This window comes from Pelodiscus sinensis, chromosome 19 (genome assembly GCF_052426305.1).
Source record: "Pelodiscus sinensis isolate ZL-2025 chromosome 19, ASM5242630v1, whole genome shotgun sequence".
Lineage (NCBI taxonomy): Eukaryota > Metazoa > Chordata > Testudines > Trionychidae > Pelodiscus > Pelodiscus sinensis.
Window position 1 is genome coordinate 20267361 of NC_143070.1, and position 18567 is coordinate 20285927.

General features: G+C 49.2%; 1 protein-coding gene and 1 non-coding gene across 4 annotated transcripts in view; one reads left to right on the plus strand and one right to left on the minus strand.

Moving 5' to 3' along the window:
* The first annotated feature begins 849 nt into the window (after nucleotides 1-849).
* On the plus strand, nucleotides 850-923 carry TRNAT-UGU (transfer RNA threonine (anticodon UGU)). The gene has a single exon. It is a non-coding gene; the product is annotated as a tRNA-Thr (tRNA).
* Nucleotides 924-10586: 9663 nt separating this feature from the next.
* LOC142821563 (zinc finger protein RFP-like) overlaps nucleotides 10587-18567 on the minus strand; it is a 34514-nt gene continuing 26533 nt past the window's right edge. For 2 of the 3 annotated variants that reach the window (XM_075912845.2, XM_075912843.2), the window contains exons 9-10: nucleotides 16042-16155; nucleotides 10587-15752 (exon numbers count right to left, since the gene is read on the minus strand). In XM_075912845.2, coding sequence (XP_075768960.2) covers nucleotides 14716-15752; nucleotides 16042-16155 — 1151 coding nt within the window. In that variant the 3' untranslated portion in view covers nucleotides 10587-14715. The remainder of the gene's footprint in view (nucleotides 15753-16041; nucleotides 16156-18567) is intronic. The other variant, XR_012898277.2, reaches the window with a different exon arrangement.

Consider the following 18567-nt stretch of genomic DNA (forward strand, 5'->3'; position numbering starts at 1 on the left):
TGAGGTCCCAGAGCCTGTGGCCCTACCCCTCCATGGCCCTGCTCCCTTTTCCTCTTGTGAGTGAGGAAGTGTCTGGGAGAGCGAGCAGCACAAGTGAAAGGCTAGACCAAGATTCACTCAATCAGTTTGGTTCTTTTGGATCTGTCCCTCCTGTACCCCTAGAGACACTGAAACAAAAAAAGACACACAAGAAGAACCCAGCTATTTTTCTTTTGCTGTGACATAAATGGATCTAACTCAGGGGTCCTTCTGCATGTGAAGCACCCTTGTGCTGCTGGGTTCTTCTTCCCCTCACCTGCAATGCCATCCACCTGGGGGATCACTTGCCCTGACACTTGTAGATGGGCCAACATAGACAAACCAGCCCCACTCAGGCACCCTTCAGTAGCTCAGCTGGTAGAGTGGTGGACTGTTGCGTGTGCTTGGCAAGTAATCCTTAGGTTGCACTGCACTTGACAAAAAGTTTGTGGGTACGAGCCGCTAATCACATTTCTTGGGCTGTACAGGCCTTGAGAACCCTCCAACGCTGGAGGGAAAGTGGCTGCACTTTGGAATTCAAAGGTGTTGTCTGGGACCATAAATTAGAACCATTTTAGAAACACTTCTTTTTCAGAAGAGGCTTTCCTTACATTTTCCCATCTACACGGGCCCAAATGTGGGGAAAACCTCCTCTTTCAGAAGAGCCCTTATTCCTAATAAAATGAGGAATACAGGGCTTCTGAAAGAACACACCCACTTTTTTGGAAAAGGATCTAAAAAAAGTCGACCCATTCCATGGACGCAGCAGAGTTTTTCCTGGGTACAAGAGGTAGCTTAGAAAAGCTCTATATCGAGGATGCAGCCAAAAAGGGCACCATGGCTTAGCTGGTTAAAGTGCTTACCTTGTAAGCAGGAGATCCTAGGTTCAACTCCCAGTGGTGCCTTGCTGTAGCCTTTGTTCATGTTTTTCTCTGCCTTTCTGGGACACAGAAGAGGTCTCCCCTGGCCACCAATGGAACTGCTGGTTCAGGAAAAGGCTGACTGGCAAGGCAGGGCTCTGACTGCAATTGCTGGGACAGGAGAGTCAGTGCCACATGCCCTTGTGATTCCCTTGAGGTGTCAGCGGCCGGAGAGCCTGATGTGAACTGCGGATACAGGACAGCAAACAATGGACTAAATGTTGCTGTGTCTGCAGCAAGTATTGGGGTGTGAGCAGAGAACAAGAGGCTTTAGTACAACACACATCTCAGGAAGGATGCATCCTCACTGAGTCTAGATTGTGACTGGTTCTAACAAGGAATTTGTCCTGAAAACAACAGAGCTGGGGTAGGACAGAGAGTCCTGAGAGATTAAGCAGGTGGAGGGACACCAGGAAAGCAGAGGCCAGCCTGAGAGCTGAGAGTCACATGTGCCCACTGCAGACACCAGCTGTAGGTCCCATGGTGTAAGTAGCAGCACTTAGCCCTCTGAATCCTACAATCTGAGTTCAAATCTCAGTGGCACCTGCTGGGCCTGGATTGGTTGTTGCAAGAGCCTTTTCCTTTGGCTTCCATATACTGAGGTTTACCATAGAAAATGTTGTTCCTCCTGCTTGGTGTCTGATAGTCTGGAAACAGAGCTCCAGTGGGTGAGCAGATGGGTGGGAGGGGCCTGATACCATCACATCTGCAGGGCAGGATACCCATCCAGCCCCTGAGTGGGAGGCATCCAGACAGAGTGAGTGGAACAGAAGGGGTGTGGTGGGGGAGAGGAAATTTTTATAATTAGGGAAGGGTCCAGAGTCCTGGCTCCCAGCCATGAGCCTTGGCACAAATACCAATGGCGCATTATGGGACTAAGAGTTGGGGCAGCAGGAAAGGGGCTGGCTCCTCAGCACCGAAGAAGAGGTGGGAGAGAATCCTTCTACCTCTCCTCTGCAAGGGCAGCACTTTTCCAATGGAGCTAACTCTCCTCCACCTGCAACCAGGCTCCAGTGCTCCTGCCACTGCCTGGCCATGGGGTCCAGCAGCTTTCAGTGCTGGCTTTGTGGGAGGCCAAGTAGGAAGGGACCACTGGAGGCCATTAGCCCTCTGACCTGCTCTGTCTATGGAAAGGAGGGAAGAGGACACTCCTGCAACTTAAGAAAAGGGGGAGTTGATCCCACTCTTTCCTGACTGTGAAGCTATATTGGAGCTAATGCCCATCTTGGTAGTCAACCCTCCTGCCCCACCCATCTTATTCCAGCCCTGCTGCTGCCCAGGGCTCCATTGCAAAGGGATTGCTTCTGAACTATTTTCCATGTTGGCTAGCTCAGTAGCTTAGCATGTTCTGCTTTTAATGCCATAGTGCTGGGTTTCAGCCTCAAGCTAGCTGCTCCTTGAACTGACTGTCCAGGACAGATGTTCAGAAGCAAAAAATGAAACAGGCTAAGCATTTTGCAAAGAACAGGCCAAAGTCCTTCTGGGAGAGGCTCCATCATGCACAGATTCTGAACAGTGGAATTCCCTCCACATACGCAAGGGTATAAAGAGATCACTGAGAATTCCTCCATCTTCATTCCAGCTCATCACTTCAGGAACATCTTTTCTATGAATTGAGCCCAGGACGGGGGACCCACCCTAACAAAGGGATATGCTCCAGCCAGGTTTATTTCATTGCTGCTACAAGCCTGCACCAGGAACAGTGCAATTAGTGTATTCAATTTGTTTCCTTTAACAATTTTACTCAGCGTTTTCTTTTTTTTCCTTCATTTTCCTTTATAATAAATCGTTTGGTTTTAGATTCTCGAGGACTGTCTCAGCATGCTTTTTTAAGTAGGATCTAAAGTATAAATTGACCTGGAAATGTGGCAGATCCTTTGGGATCATAAGAACTTGCTTGGAGTTGATGTGATTGGTTTTTATAGCTTTCTTCTGTGTAAGGTGTGGTACTGGTTCTGGCATAAGTGAAGCTGAAGAGTTGCTCTTCGGTGTGGATTCTCCTATGTCTAACAAGTTTTGAACTCTCACAGAAAGAATGGTTACTTACCTTGTAACTGTGATTCTTTGAGATGTGTTGCTCATGTCCATTCCAATGTAGGTGTGTACGTGCAGTGTGTATGCATCGTTGGAAGTTCTTCCCTCAACAGTACCCTTAGGGCCAGCAGGGAGCCCCCTGCAGTGGCACCAGTATATCAATGCATATGTAACCCCTGCTGGCCCCCCTACCCACTCAGTTCCTTCTTACCGGAATATTCCCGGAAGAGGCCGGCAGGTGGGGATTTGGAATGGACATGAGCAACACATCTCAAAGAATCACAGTTATGAGGTAAGTAACCGTTCTTTCTTCTTTGAGTGATTGCTCATGTGCATTCCAATGTAGGTGACTCCAAAGCAGAACCTACAAGGAGGTAAAGGGCCGGAGGAAGAGATTACACCTGAGGCAAGGACTACTCGACCCAGAGCAGCATCCCCCTTGGCTTGTTGAAGACAGGGCATAGTGGTTGGTGAACATGTGGATTGAGGACTATGTAATGGCTTTGCAGATGTCTGCAATAGGAACCTGTGCCGCGAAAGCAGTGGAAGTCGCCATTGCCCTTGTGGAGTGTGCCCTCAAGGGCGGGGCCGGGGAGCCTGCCAAGGAATAGCACTCCCTGATGCAGGTGGTTATCCATGAAGCAATTCTCTGGGGCTACGTCTACACTGGCCCCTTTTCCGGAAGGGGCATGTAAATTTCACTAGTCGTCGTAGGGAAATCCGCGGGGGATTTAAATATCCCCCGCGGCATTTAAATAAAAATGTCCGCCGCTTTTTTCCGGCTTTTAAAAAAGCCGGAAAAGAGCGTCTAGACTGGCCCCGATCCTCCGGAAAAAGTGCCCTTTTCCGGAGGGTCTTATTCCTACTTCAAAGTAGGAATAAGACCCTCCGGAAAAGGGCACTTTTTCCGGAGGATCGGGGCCAGTCTAGACGCTCTTTTCCGGCTTTTTTAAAAGCCGGAAAAAAGCGGCGGACATTTTTATTTAAATGCCGCGGGGGATATTTAAATCCCCCGCGGATTTCCCTACGACGACTAGTGAAATTTACATGCCCCTTCCGGAAAAGGGGCCAGTGTAGACGTAGCCAGGGTGGATACGAGTTGACCTTTCATCCATTCCACTATGGCTACAAAAAGCTGTGGCGATTTATGGAATGGTTTAGTCCTGTCTAAATAAAAGGCTAACACCTTTTGTACATCCAATGTGTGTAAAGCCTGTTCTTGTCCCAATGTGTGTAGTTTCGGGTAGAAAACTGGTAGAAAAATGTCTTGGGAGGCATGGAAAGATGAGACCACTTTTGGCAAAAAAGCTGGGTGTGAACGAAGCCTGACTTTGTCCTTGAAAAATACTGTATAGGGCGGGTCTGCTGTGAGCACCCTAAGCTCAGATACCTGCCTTGGAGAGGTAATCGCTACCAGCAGGGAAACCTTATATGATAGGTACAGAAGGAAGCACATGGCCAGTGGCTGAAATGAGGCCCCCATGAGTTTGGAGAGGACCAGGTTCAGGTCCCACTGGGGAAAGGGGTTGTCGGACATGCGGGTAGAGCCTGTCCAAACCCTTTAAGAATCTATTTACCATAGGGTTAGCAAATAAGGTCTTACCCCCTTCTCCAAGGTGAAAGGCCGAGATGGCTGCTAAGTGGACCCTAATTGAAGAGGAGGATAAGATGCTGGAGTCTGAGGTCCAGCGGGTAATCTAAGAGCAGAGGAACAGGGACCCCCCCCCCCTCGGGTGCATCCCTTGTTGGGAGGCCCAGGAGCAAAAACGCTTCCACTTAGCAAGGTAAGTGGCCCTAGTGGAGGGTTTCCTACCACCCAGTAGAACTTCCTGTACCCGTTCAGAACACTGGAGCTGCTTGGCGGTTAACCATGGAGCTTCCATGCTGTCAAATGAAGGGACTGCAGGTCTGGATGATAAAGTCTGCCTGAGTCCTGAGATATGAGGTCTGGGACTAGGGGGAGGGCTACGGACCTGTTACATGAGAGGCTCAGGAGTGTCAAATACCAGTGTTGACGGGGCCATGCTGGGGCGATTAGGATTATTAGAGACCTGAATTCTCTCACTTTCAGGAGGACCCTGTGGACCAGTGGAAATGGAGGGAAGGCATCAAGCAGTCCCTGTGGCCATTGGATGAGGAGAGCATCCCCTAGGGACCCTGAGCCCTGCCCAATGAGGGAGCAGTAATTGGGGCACTTGGCATTCTGTTCGGTAGTGAACAGGTCAAGGTGGGGAGCCCTCCACGTGTGGAAAATGGATTGGGTTATGTCCCAACGCAGTGACCACTCGTGACTCACGAATGACCTGCTCAGTCTATCTGCCAGAGTATTCTGGGAGCCTGGTAGATAAATGGCCATCGGGTGGATGTCCACTCTGATACAGAGCTCCCAGAGTAGAATCGCCTCCACACACAGGCGGGAGGACCTGGCCCCACCCTGTCTGTTTATATATGTTACAGCCGTCATATTGTCTGACAGGATGAGGACCCGTCTGCCCCTCAACTGGGGAAGGAAAACTGCACAAGCCAGTTGGACTGCTCTGAGTTCCCTAACACTGGTATGTAGGGAGGTCTTGCTGGGGGACCATGTACCTTGTGTGTGTAGGTCTCCAAGGTGGGCTCCCCAACCTGTGTCTGATGCATCTGTTACAAGCCAGATCAACAGGGCTGGCCTGAAGAACATGACTCCTGAACAGACCTCTGCTTGATGAGTCCACCATTCCAATATTAGGAGGACATGAGTGAGGACAGTCAGTACTCTGTCCCATGAATGCACAGTTGATTTGTGAGCTTACATCAGGTGCATGCGCAGTCAGGCATGTGTCACTACATAAATACAGGCAGCCATGAGGCCGAGTCATATGCAGGTCTGGACAGTGGTCACTGGGAAGCTCTGAAGTGACAGAATCACTGAGCATAGCATGAGGAATCGTGAGGTGGGCAGACAGGATTTTTGGGACCTTGAGTTCTATTGTCTGAGCGGGGGTTAACGTGGATTTGTCCAGGTTCAGGAGAAGGCCGAGGCTGTGGAAAAGTCCACGAATTACAGTGATGTAGTAACTCACTTGGGATTCAGATACCCCTCTGAGAAGCCAATCGTCCAGCTAGAGGAACACTTGGATGCCCCTTTTCCTTAGTCTGGTGGTCACTACTACCATTCATTTGGTGAACATCTGAGGGGCTGTGGAAATGCCAAATGAGAGGGCCACAAATTGGCAGTGTTCCTGTCCCATGGTAAAACGCAGAAACCTGCAATGATGGTGGGCAATCGAGATATGGAAATAGGCATCCTTTAGATCGAGGGCCGCATACCAGTCTCCAGGTGCTAGGGATGAGATGATAGACTCCAGAGTCACCATTTTGAATTTCATTTTGGTGATGAACAGATTGAGTATGCTGAGCAGAGGCCCCCATTTGCTTTTGGGACCAGGAAATAATGGGAGTAAAACCCTCTGTTCAGGTGTTCTGGGGGAATGCCCTCCACTGCCCCTAATTCAAGGAGGTGATTTACTTCCTCCTACTTGTGAGAGTGGTCCCTAAAGAGGGACGGGGGGGGGGGGTGAAAGGAACTGAATAGTGTATCCTGATTCCACTATTTCCAGGACCCAGCGGTCCGATGTAATAGCCCGCCAAGCCTGGAGGAAGTGGGATAGGCAGTCCCGGAAAGGGAAGGGTGAGACTGGTCCAGGGTCCTTGGGGGTCCTGTCAAAACCTCTGATGGTGTTCCAGGGGTTTGTTATGGGGCCCTTGATTGGAATCGGAGGACAGGTGGGAGTGGTGGTGCGTATTTCTGCAGTATTTCCCCTGCCCCTCCATTGAGTAAAATCCGTGTGGGCCCTGTTGGGGCATTCTGGGGGCATTCCTGTTGCCATACGAACACCATTGGTTGGCAGGAGTGTGCAGGTCCAGAGACTTCAATGTGGCCCTGTGATGGGGTGCGGGGCTCCACGGATGCGGAGACCCCGCCTCCCCGCACTCCGCCCACTCATGAGGGCGGCGGGGATCCATCCCCACTGCAGTGGCAGACAGGCAGGGGGACGCTGAGGTGCCTGATCGTCCTAAGGGGCAGAGGGGAGGCAGAGCGAGGCGGCAATGGGAGCGGGCTGACCAGGACGAGACGCGGGGTGACGTCATCATCCCGTGACAGGAAGTGAACCGGTGGGGGATTCAAAAGGGCCGGAGGGCCAGCTCACAGGGAGGATGGTGGGGGAGCACAGGAAGCAAGGGCAGAACGGGTGAGTGGCGAGGGGGAAGCCCCGCAGCTGGAGGCACCCCTGGAAGGACTCTCGGTGTTCGGCAGTGGGGCGCTGGCCCCAAGCGAGCGGTCGGAACCCTGACGGGCGACCACAGGTCCATCCGGGCCTTGACTAATGATGGTGGGAGCACACAGTCCTAGGAGCACAGGTGTTATCGGGTTGGCTAGGGGAAAGCAACCCCAATGATGATAGGGCTGTAAGCCTGAGGGGGAGCCGACCCATGACAGGTCCTTGTATCCTTCAGGCCATGGAGTCTTTGGTCAGTCTGCTCAGAAAAGAGCGAAGCTCCCTCAAAGGGAAGGTCCTGGAGCATATTCTGGGACCTCTATAGGCACTCCTGAGTCTTGAAGCCAGGAACTGCAGTGTAACACCTCCCCTGTGGTCATAACCCACAACGTTGCATTGGCCACGTTGAGTGCTGCCTGCAGTGTTGACCGCGAGATGGCCCTTCCCTCCTCCTGAAGGGCCTTATACTCCACTCTAGTGTCTCGAGGGAGCAAGTCTGTAAACTTTGCCATCGACTCCCAGGTGTTATATCCATACCTGGAGAGGAGCATCTGTTGATTTGCGATTTGATATTGGATGCCCCCAGAGGCATAGACCTTCCTGCCCAATAGGTCTAATTTCTTAGCATCCCTGTTTTTAGGGATAGCTGCCAGTTGACCCTGCCTCTTTCTCTGGTTGATGGCCTGGACAACCGCAGAGCCAGGAGGGGTGTATGAGAAAAGGTGTTCATTCTCCTCTGGGGGGACAAAGTATCACCTCTCCGCACGTTTGTCCATGGGAGGTATGGAGGCGGATGTCTGCCAGAGGACTGCTGAGATTTTGGAGACCATTTTGTTGATGGGCAATGCCACCCTGGAGGGGGTGTCAGCGTTGAGAATGCCCATATGGCAGAGGAGGTCCTGATGGGCTCTGGCGTCCATTGATGGCATCTGGGGCACGGCATCCACCAAAGCTTCATCCAGAGACGAAGACAAGGATCCTTTAATAATGTCCCCAAGGGGGGCGTCTGTATGGCCTGGGGCTTTGGAAATAGCCACTGAGGGAGGGAGCGGAGGCTGACTCAGAGGGGCCATGGCTTCTGCTTGTCCTGGCGATGGCTGGCCTGGAGGCAGGGAGCAAGTTGATGTAGGGGATTGGGCCAGCGGGGTAGCCGAAGGAGGAACCCTCAGTCCTGATACAGAAGAAGCCGGTCGAGGAGGGATAGAGCCCTGGTTCTGGTGGTAGGCCCAGGGAGTCCAGAAGGGCCACTGTCCTGGTGGCTGGGGAGGCCACATTTGCTGCATCATCGAAGCTGGGAAAGATTGACCCCATTGTTGATCAGAACGGTGAGAGGAGGAACAGTGCTGAGAACAGTGCTGTGAGTGGGATCTGGATCCTCTGGATGACCACGTCGATTCAGTGTCGGAGTCAGAGAAGTATTCTGATGCTGACCATTGTGGTGCTGATGGCAATGGAGCTGTAGTGTATTTCAACATGGCTTCTGGTTTGCCACGGTGTCAAGGTGGGGGAGGAGGCATGGTCAGGGCATGGTCCCCGAGAGCAGTGGGTTTCAAGGAACTGGGTGCCTGCAGGGGATCGTTGGTGTGAACTCCTTCCTGTGCTGGCATTGGTACCGAAGTCAGAACAGAAGTAGCTATTAAAGTAGGTGGTGCCGGTACTGGTGCCTCAATCTCTGGGGTCAGTACCAACTCCCGGTATAGTCAAGAGGGGGATTGGTGCTGTGCATTCCCGTGCCATCTAGGAGGTGGTGAGACAGGCGGAGGTGAGGGGGACGATTCAATAAACACCTTCACTGCCTCCGGACTGGTATCTTGCCACCGGGAAAGGTGTTTGCCTGACCTCGAGGGTCTGGGCCATGGACTAGCTGGCACCACATGCCCCAATTTAGGATGCATGGAGGGTGCATGCCTGCTCAGGGATCGACCCCTATCAGGCCTCTTTATTCTGGGCGGCACCGGTAAATGGGAGTGGTACCTGGCCCTGTGCAGTGCTGGGGAGGTTTGGTGTGCTGAAGTGTGCACTGTCTGGGCCCGGTGCTGGCTGGAGAGCTGCTTCCATTAGGAGAGCTTTGAGATGTGCCTTGCATTCCCATTTGGTTCTGGGCTTGAACACTTTGCAAATTTTGCACACGGACGTTATATTCGATTCCCCCAGGCACTTTAGACAAGAAAAGTGGGGATCTCTACTGGGCATAGGTTTGCCACACTTCTTACAGGGCTTGAACCTGTGCATGCCAGGCATGCCCTGCTGCGGGCACACAGTGTGCTGCAGCGTGAAGGAAAGAAACACAAAGAAGAGTCTTTAACAGATTCAAAGGTACTTAGCCAGAGAATGAAGATGACGAGGTAACAATTAGCAGTAGAGACAACTCACAAAGGATTGTACCAATGACTGTCGCAGTGGTAAGGAGGAACTGAGTGGCAGGGCAAGCTCTATGCACCAGCAAAACAAGCAGCACATTGCCAGCACACTGGGCGGCACATTGCCAGGGGCAGCATTCCGGCCCGCAGGAGGAGCAGGGCAGCAGGAAGCCCCATGTAGGCCACCCAGAGTTGGGAGCCCAGCACCCGGCTGCTCAGAGCCTGCACCTGGCCTCAGGGTGCTGGGAAGGCAGAGCAGGGTGGGTCGCTGGGAGGGCACAGCAGGGCACAGCAGGGTGGGGCGAAGTGTTGGGAGGGGCGGGGAGGGAAGAGCAGGGCGCCTGGCCCCAGCACAAGGCAGCTGCAGCTGGTGATGCTAAACCCAGCGGGGCAGGCCGCAGCCCTGGTGGCTGCTCCCGGCAGCTGGCTCACTGTAGAGTTCAGGGCTCAGCAGGTGCTGGGGCTCAGTGCCCTCACACCCGGCTGCTTGGAGCCTACACCTGGCCCTAGGAGCTCTGCGTGGGCAGCCCCAAGGCACAGTCCCCTGCTGGGGTACTTCCTGAGGGGCTGCCGTAGTTGGTGAGGCTGAATCCAGTGGCCTCTTCTTCACCTTCATGAGTGCAGCCCCCCCCGTGTCCCACCAGCCAGTCACTCCCCATCCCGTGTGCCCCCCCACCTGAGTTCTCTCCTGCACAACTCCCCTGCCTGTGAACCCCGCTTGACCAGCTGTCCCCTCCCCCTGGCCTGTGTGGCTCTGCCCACTGTCCCACACCTCCCTCTCTTCTCTTCCCCCAGCTCTGCCTCTGCCCAGCAACCCCACCTCCTGACCCACTACAACTGTGCTGGGACCCTTTCTCCTCTTCTCTCTCCCCGTCACCTCCCACCTGGATCTCCATCTCCTGTCTAGCTTTCTAAACAATCCCCCTCCCCCTATTCTCTGGGCCCCTCCCACCCCACACACACACCTGCCCAGGAACCCAGCCTCCTTGTGCTGTGTCCTGACAACCTCACCCCTGCCTGGAACCCAGGTGATTCTCCCTCTCCCTTTGTCTGAGGAAGGGGAACTCTCGTGTTCCCAATCCCCATGTCCCCAAGTCTCTTCCTGTCTAGGGCAGGAGAGCTTTATTAAAATTGGAATTGTGATCCTATTTAAATAGGCTTTGTTTTTAATAAAATACCTTTAAAATTAAATTAAAAATGGTTATGGCCTAAATTTATCATAACCTATTTAAATAACTTATTAATTAAATTTAAAAATGAAATAGAACATGTCTCCTGTCAACTTTTAAAGAAATTCTACCAGTTCACTAGTGTAAGTACCCAGAACCAGTGTTTACATCAGCAGTAGCTTCTTCTGCAGGTCAAGAGAGAATGTTTTTAGCACTTTGGTTTATTCAGCTAGTTCAATTCAATGATTAGTTCATTCATGGATGCAAAACCGAGAGTTGACAAAGTAGAAAAAATTGTTTTCCTCTTCTCTCAGTAAAAAACTGGTTATGAGAGCGTTCTAACATCTTGAAGAACATGATGACTAGATTTGATCTGTTAAATTAACTATGGATATTTCCTTTGTTTAAAAAATGAATTTTAGATGCAAAATATGTTTGGATACTTTTTTTGTTAGGTGTCCTTCACATTTAAGGTAGTTTTATTTCATGCAAAAATTAAATGCTGGTTTTGTTTATTTTAAATCGAATTTCTGTCCAGACAGAAGTAGATGCAAATCATATGTTTTTAAAAAAGTAGCCCCCACTTAGCAAATAATAAATGGGGTAAAACCTTGTCTCTTAAGTGTTCCTATTGCACACCATTTTGTAATAGAATAAAAATGTAAAAGTTAAGAATCTGATTACATGTAAGTTACACAATTATCTGGGCATTTATTTAGTTGGTAGCTGTACTGAGTGTATTCTCCTGGTTAGTAAATAGAAGCACCAAATTTGGCATAAAGGTTATATTTATATATAAATCAACATGTTTTAAAGGTTGCTAATCAATAAGACTTGACCATCCTTTAGGAAAATATTTTAAAAGTATAAATTAAATGATTAATTACTCATTTAAACATAGGTTTTCTGCTTGCCAGTTTAAATTATGACTAAAAGTAGAGATTTAAATCAAAGCTATTTAAATCAATCCACCCTGCTTCAGAGGCTGTTTGGTCCATCCCTGAAGGAGAAAGCACAGGGCTGTGCTCATGGAATAGATCCTAAGCTAGTGGGGTTTTGTTGTCTGGTGCCTGTCTTGTTCTGGACAGTTGAGCTGGGGAGTTGAAACAAGTTCTCTTAATCCCTTTGAACTGTCTCATTGTATAGTGAGGCAGATACTTGTCCATGGACAGCAAGAGTTGGACATCTTATGTATTGGGGTTGGTGTCTGAGTGATTATAAGGCTTCTAATAATAAAATCCCTTTGCAGAGTGAGGAGTGGGACCGAGACTCCAGCACTAGGTGATATGAACAGCTGCATGCTTTGGAAGTCTTTAACTCGCTTGCTGTGGATGAACCTGCCCTCCCATTCTCCTCACATGGGGAGTCCCTGCCTCTCTCCTAGGAGATTCTGGGGAGTGGCTTGGGCTCAGCCCGACCATGATAGGGTACCTAGAGGCAGGGAATATGAGACACACAATCTCTGTATTGGTACAGAAAAATAAATTCATGTGGCAGGAGTGAGGCTCAGGGAATTTGGATTGTGGGAAGGGATTTAGGGTTGGGGCAAAGAGTTGGAGAACAGAGGAGTAAGAGCTGTCTCTGGGGTGGGCCTGGGGTTGAGAGCCTCAGGGATGAAATAGAGGTTTGGAGTCTGGAGGGTTGAGATCAGGATTCCCTCTAAGGTTGAGATCCACCCACCTCCAAAGCAGAGTCATGCAGTGACTATTCAACTGCTCCAGGGTGGGCTGTGTGGGAGACAATGCTTGTTTTAGCAGCCCTGGACAAGGGCAGGGCAAGAGCCACAGTCAGGGCCTGCTCCAGCAGCCTGGCTGAAGCCAGAGCCATAGCTGTGTTGTGGGCAGTGTATGCTTTGGCAGACTTGGCCAGGGCTTGAGCTGTAGCGGCATAACAGGCAGGGAATGCTTCAGTGGCCCCAGCCCAGAGCCACATGGTGGTGGGGTCACTCCAGTAGCTGCTCCAGCAGCCAAGGCCAAAGCCAGGACCATGTGGAGGTGAGGGACTGGGCTGCTCTAGCAACCGGGGCAGTGTGGTGAGGAGGTCTGGTTCCAATTCCACTTCACTAAAGAGCTCCATCTCGGGATCTCAAAATGTAAATCTGTAGGCTGAGGGATAAAATAGGTGGTAAATGACAAGAGAAATGTTCTGTGTCCTGTTCATATTTAAGAGCCTAAACCATCTCAAGAACAATTCTCTCTGATCCCCTATAGTCTTGTCACTTGTAAGGCATCAGTTACGTCAATAGTGTTGACTGCACCAATGACTATTTTTCTCATTGTGGAACTTATTTCTTTCAATCTCACTCTCTCTCACACATATTGTGTACAAGCAACTAAAACTTTCTTAATGGATGTTGATTATTTTCTATTGATGACATATTAAAGGGACTTTTCTATGATTCACAGGGGGCTAAAGCATGCGGATACTATAAAAAATAATCTAATTATTGATTATGCATCCTATATACAGTGTAGTAATGTGGACTAAAGAAAAAGAGCTGGATGAAATTTTCTGGTGATATCCCTAAATTCAATTTCTGAATGTCATTAACTTGCAACTGCAGAATGAGCTTTAGCATCAATGGCGAGGGACAATGCATTCATTTTTTATGCTTTACAAATCACTAAACTTTCACTAGATTAGACAGGGAGGAAATTGGAGGGGTTGAGATGACGGGGACACTGTAGAAGTTAGGGGCAAAGAAGGCACAAAGCAGGGTTAGTGGTAAAGGGTGCATAGGATACGGGTGCAGCAGAGGAGGAACTCATGGATGCAGGAACAAAGGATCAAGGCTGGGTGGGAATGAAACCGGGTGCCAAGCGGGAAAGTTTTCAGGGTGCATGTGTGCAGGGTCATGCACCTTTTGTTTCAGTATTTTTCTTCCATAACAATTTAAATTGTGTGTGTGTGTGTGTGTGTATATATATATATATATAAATACGTGCGTGTGTGCAAAAATTCTCAGTAACTCTTGTGTGCCACAGTGGCACACACCCAAACAAGTGCACAGAATGTCACTTTGTGTGCACAAGAAAAAACTCGCTCTACTCCTGGATGGAAAATTTTAGAGGGAATACTGGTTGAGGGCTTCAGGTAGGAGTGTGATCTCAAAGATGAAGGGAATTGACATGCAAGCCACTGAAAGGCTACAATGAGGAGACAAGTATTAGAGGGGTAGCCATGTAAGTGTGAATCTGCAAAAGTGGCGAGGAGTCCTGTGGCACCTTATACATGCATCTGATGAAGTGGGTCTTTGCTGACGAAAGCTTATGCTCCAACACTTCTATTAGTCAATAAAGTGCGATTGGACTCCTTGCCGATAACGAAAAGACTCCCACAAGCTCTTGCTCCCCCAGCTTAGGTGCTACTGTGAAGGGGAAGGAGGAAGATACTCTTCTCCCTGCCATGGTAGATCTGGGGCTGTGGGATAATCAACTGTCCTCTGGCCACGGCAGGCCAAGGCCAGGGTTGAGACCAGTAGATAAGAGGTATTTCTCCCCACCAAAGCCCTATAAGCTTGCATGGCATTTAATAGGCTGTATCACAGCCAACTGGCCACACAGGCTAAAGGGAACTCAGGTTATAGATTTATCCCCTCTGAGTCCTCCGAAGGCTAATAAGATTTGAGTTCTGACTTCCCCCGCAGTCAGAACAGCTGAATGGTTTTCTCCTCTGTGGGTTGTCTTATGTTTAACAAAGTCTGACTTGTGTTTGAAGCCTTTTCTGCAATCAGAGATGTTATGAGGTGACTCTTGTACGTATTATCTGATGGCTAGTAATGCAGGAGCCCTGACAACCTTTTCCTGCAGTCAGAGCAGCTGAAGGGTTTCTTTCCTGTGTGGGTTCTCCTACGGGTAACAAGGTCTGAGCTTCTACTGAAGCTTTTCCCCACACTCAGAGCAACTGAAAGGTTTCTCTCCTGTGTGGATCATCCTGAGTTTAACAAAGTATGAGCTTATACCGAAGCTTTTCCCACAGTCAGAGCAGCAGAAGAGTTTCTTCTCTGTGTGGCTTCTTCAATGGATAACAAGGGTTGACTTCTGACTGAACTTTTCCTGCCGTCAGAGCAATTGAAAGGTTTCTCTCCTGTGTGGGTCCTTCTATGGGAAACAAGGGTTGACTTGTAATTGTAGCGTTTCCCACAGTCAGGGCAATTGAAAGGTTTCTCTCCTGTGTGGGTCCTCTTATGGGTAACAAAGTCTGAGCTTCTATTGTAGCTTTTCCCACAATCAGAGCAATTGAAAGGTTTCACTCCTGTGTGGGTCCTCCTATGGGAAACAAGGTATGAGCAGCTAATGAAGTTTTTCCCACAGTCAGAGCAATTGAAAGGTTTCTCTCCTGTGTGGGTCCTCCTATGGATAACAAGGTCTGAGCTTCTATTGTAGCTTTTCCCGCAGTCAGAGCAATTGAAAGGTTTTTCTCCTGTGTGGGTCCTCCTATGATTAACAAGGTATGAGCTGCTAATGAAGTTTTTCCCACAGTCAGAGCAATTGAAAGGTTTCTCTCCTGTGTGGGTCCTCCTATGGATAACAAGGTATGAGCTGCTCCGGAAGCTTTTCCCACAGTCTGAGCAGTGATGGGGTCTCTCTCTTGTATGTATTTTCCGATGCTTCGTAAAGTGTGAGTGCTCACTGAAGCTTTGCCCAGAGTCAGAGCACTTGAAAGGCTTCTCTCCTGTGGGGGCTCTTTGATGTTCAATAAGAGTTCCACAATTACTATAAGAGCAGGGTGACGGTTGATGGGGGATTTTCTGTTGAACGGTTTCTGTGTTTCTTTTCTCCTCTCTGCTCCTGTGACTGGATTTACCCTGTCCCTCTTCTTGATGGTTTCCCTGCTGCCTTTCTGGGCTATGCTGAATCTCACAGCTCTCTCCTTGCTCATGTATCTGGAAAACATGCCCTTCAGATCTTCCCAATAACATCCCCCATAGAGCCACTTCCTGCAGTCCTTCCTTCTGAAGACTCTTATGGTTCTCAGTCAGTATCCCCTCACCTGTTGGGATAGAGAAATAATCCAGATGGGAGTTATTCTCCATGATAACCTTAAAGGAAACAAAGAGAAATAGAAAAAGGGGGGACACTCAAATAATGGTTGAATTATCATGAGCTGAGTTCATCCTCCTCCTTCACAAACCTTCCACAGAGGAGACAAACCAGCCTTTCCCCACCCACCACAGACTGACTGGAGTTGAAGACAGGCTGAACAGTCAGACTTCATGAAAACACACAAGTTACATCTCAGAGACAGAAATTGGTTTGAGTCAGCTTAACTGATTGCTTACCTGTGTGGATGTTGCTGATGATCTCTCCTTCCTGACGGCTCTGGGGATCTAGGACCCGCAACTCCACCTCTCGTTCCACCCAGGAGATCACATCAGTTTCAGAGACTGGAAATCCTGTTTGGAGAGCAACGAACCAAGTGCTGATCTTATTCATTAAGGTCTGTGCCATTACTGTTTCCACAGCCAGTATCCGAGTCACCCAGCCAGAAAGGCTCCTTTTCCCACCTTGCAGAGACTGGGCTCTGGATTGTACAAGAGCCCAGGACACACTTGCCTGCAGTAAAGGTGCATCACCCCCATCGCCTGCCTAGGGAATTGCCCAGCTCATTCCCATGGGGAGCTGAGCACTCTGCTGCACTCTCTAGGGTACAACTCAGTCCCCCTCACAGCCCGTTCCATCCCCCTGGCATCCCAGGGCTGGACAGGAACACACTGCTCAGAAGTGGAGCTCTAGTGGGCTTGCAGGTCTGACACCAAGGTCTCTAGGTACAGCTCAGACTGCCGTGGCCACATGGCAGGTCACTAGGACTTGGAGAGGAAGGACCTGTTAGTTTGACATCTGTAGTATGCAAGATTTTGGAAAAAATTTTGAAGGAGAAAGTAGTTAGAGACATTGAGGCTAATGGCAATTGGGACAAATTACAACATGGTTTTACAAAAGGTAGATCGTGCCAAACCAACCCGATCTCCTTTTTTGAGAAAATAACAGATTTTTTAGATAAAGGAAATGCAGTGGATCTAATCTACCTCGACTTTACTAAGGCATTTGATACAGTACCACATGGGGAATTACTGGTTAAATTGGAAAAGATAGGGATTAATATGAAAGTTGAGAGGTGGATAAGCAACTGGTTAAAGAGGAGACTACAGCAGGTCATACTGAAAGGTGGAGGAAGGTTACTAGCAGAGTTCCTCAGGGATCAGTTTTAGGGCCAATTTTATTTAATCTTTTTATCGTTGACCTTCGCACCAAAAGTGGAAGTGTCCTGATAAAATCTGCGGATGACACAAAGTTGGGAGGTATTGCCAATTCAGAAAAGGATCGGGATATCATACAGGAAGATTTGGATGACCTTGTAAATTGGAGAGATAGCAATAGGATGAAATTTAATAGTCAGAAGTATAAGGTTATGCATTTAGGGATTAATAACAAGAATCTTAGTTATAAGCTGGGGACACATCAGTTGGAAGTAACGGAGGAGAAGGACCTTGGAGTCCTGGTTGATTATAGGATGACTATGAGCCGCCATTGTGACATGGCCATGAAAAGGCGAATACGGTCTTGGGATGTATTAGGTGAGGTATTTCCAGTAGGGTTAAGGAGGTGTTAGTGCCATTATACAAGGCATTGGTGAGACCCCATTTGGACTACTGTGTGCAGTTCTGGTCTCCCATGTTTAAGAAGGATGAATTCAAACTGGAACAGGTAAAACAAAGGCCCACTAGGATGATCCGAGGAATGGAAAACCTGTCTTATGAAAGGAGACTCAAGGAGCTTGGCTTGTTTACCTTAACCAAAAGAAGGCTGAGGGGGGACATGATTGCACTCTTTAAATATATTAGAGGGATAAATACCAGGGAGGGAGAGGAATTATTTAAGCTTAATACCAATGCGGACACAAGAACAAATGGATATAAGCTGGCTAGTAGGAAGTTTAGACTTGAGATTAGACGAAGGTTTCTAACCATTAGAGGAGTGAGGTTCTGGAACAGCCTTCCAAGGGAAGTAGTGGGGGCAAAAGATCTATCTGGCTTCAAGATTAAACTAGATGGATTTATAAAGGGGATGGTTTGATGAGATAACATGATCTTGGTAACTAATTGACCATTCATTATCAGTGGTAAATAGGTCAATGGAGGGATGATAGGAGTTACTATAGAGAACTTTTTTCTGGGTGTCTGGCTGGTGAGTTTTGCTCACATGCTGAGGGTTTAGCTGATCGCCATATTTGGGGTCGGGAAGGAATTTTCCTCCAGGGTAGATTGGCAGAGACCCTGGAAGTTTTTCGCCTTTCTCTGTAGCATGGGGTACAGATCACAGCTGGAGGGTTCTCTGCATCTTGGGGTCTTCAAAGTATTTGAAAGCTTCGATACCTGAGATATGTGAGAGGACTATTCTAGGAAGGGGTGGGTGAGATTCTGTGGCCTGCACTGTGCAGGGGGTGAGACTAGATGATCATAATGGTCCCTTCTGACCTTAAAGTCTATGAGACCCAGCAGAGCTCTAGCTCCCCAATGCTCTGTCCACAAAACTTCTGGCTACTGGGCTGGGCTTGCCCTGATCTTTGGCTCAGATGCTCTACATGGGGCAGAAGGAGGCAGAGGAAGTTGCCTGAGTATTTAAGTGAAACCTTGGCTGGCTGCTTCACGTCCTGCCTATGCTCTACACTCCTGACCCCAATTTCGTTCTCTGGTTGGGCCCTGCCAGGACCAACCTCTGATGCACCGAGGGGAACTCTGCCGCCTGCACATATATTATGTAGCAGGGTCTCGTGAGATCTGCCCCCATAGTGGCTCCCAAAGACC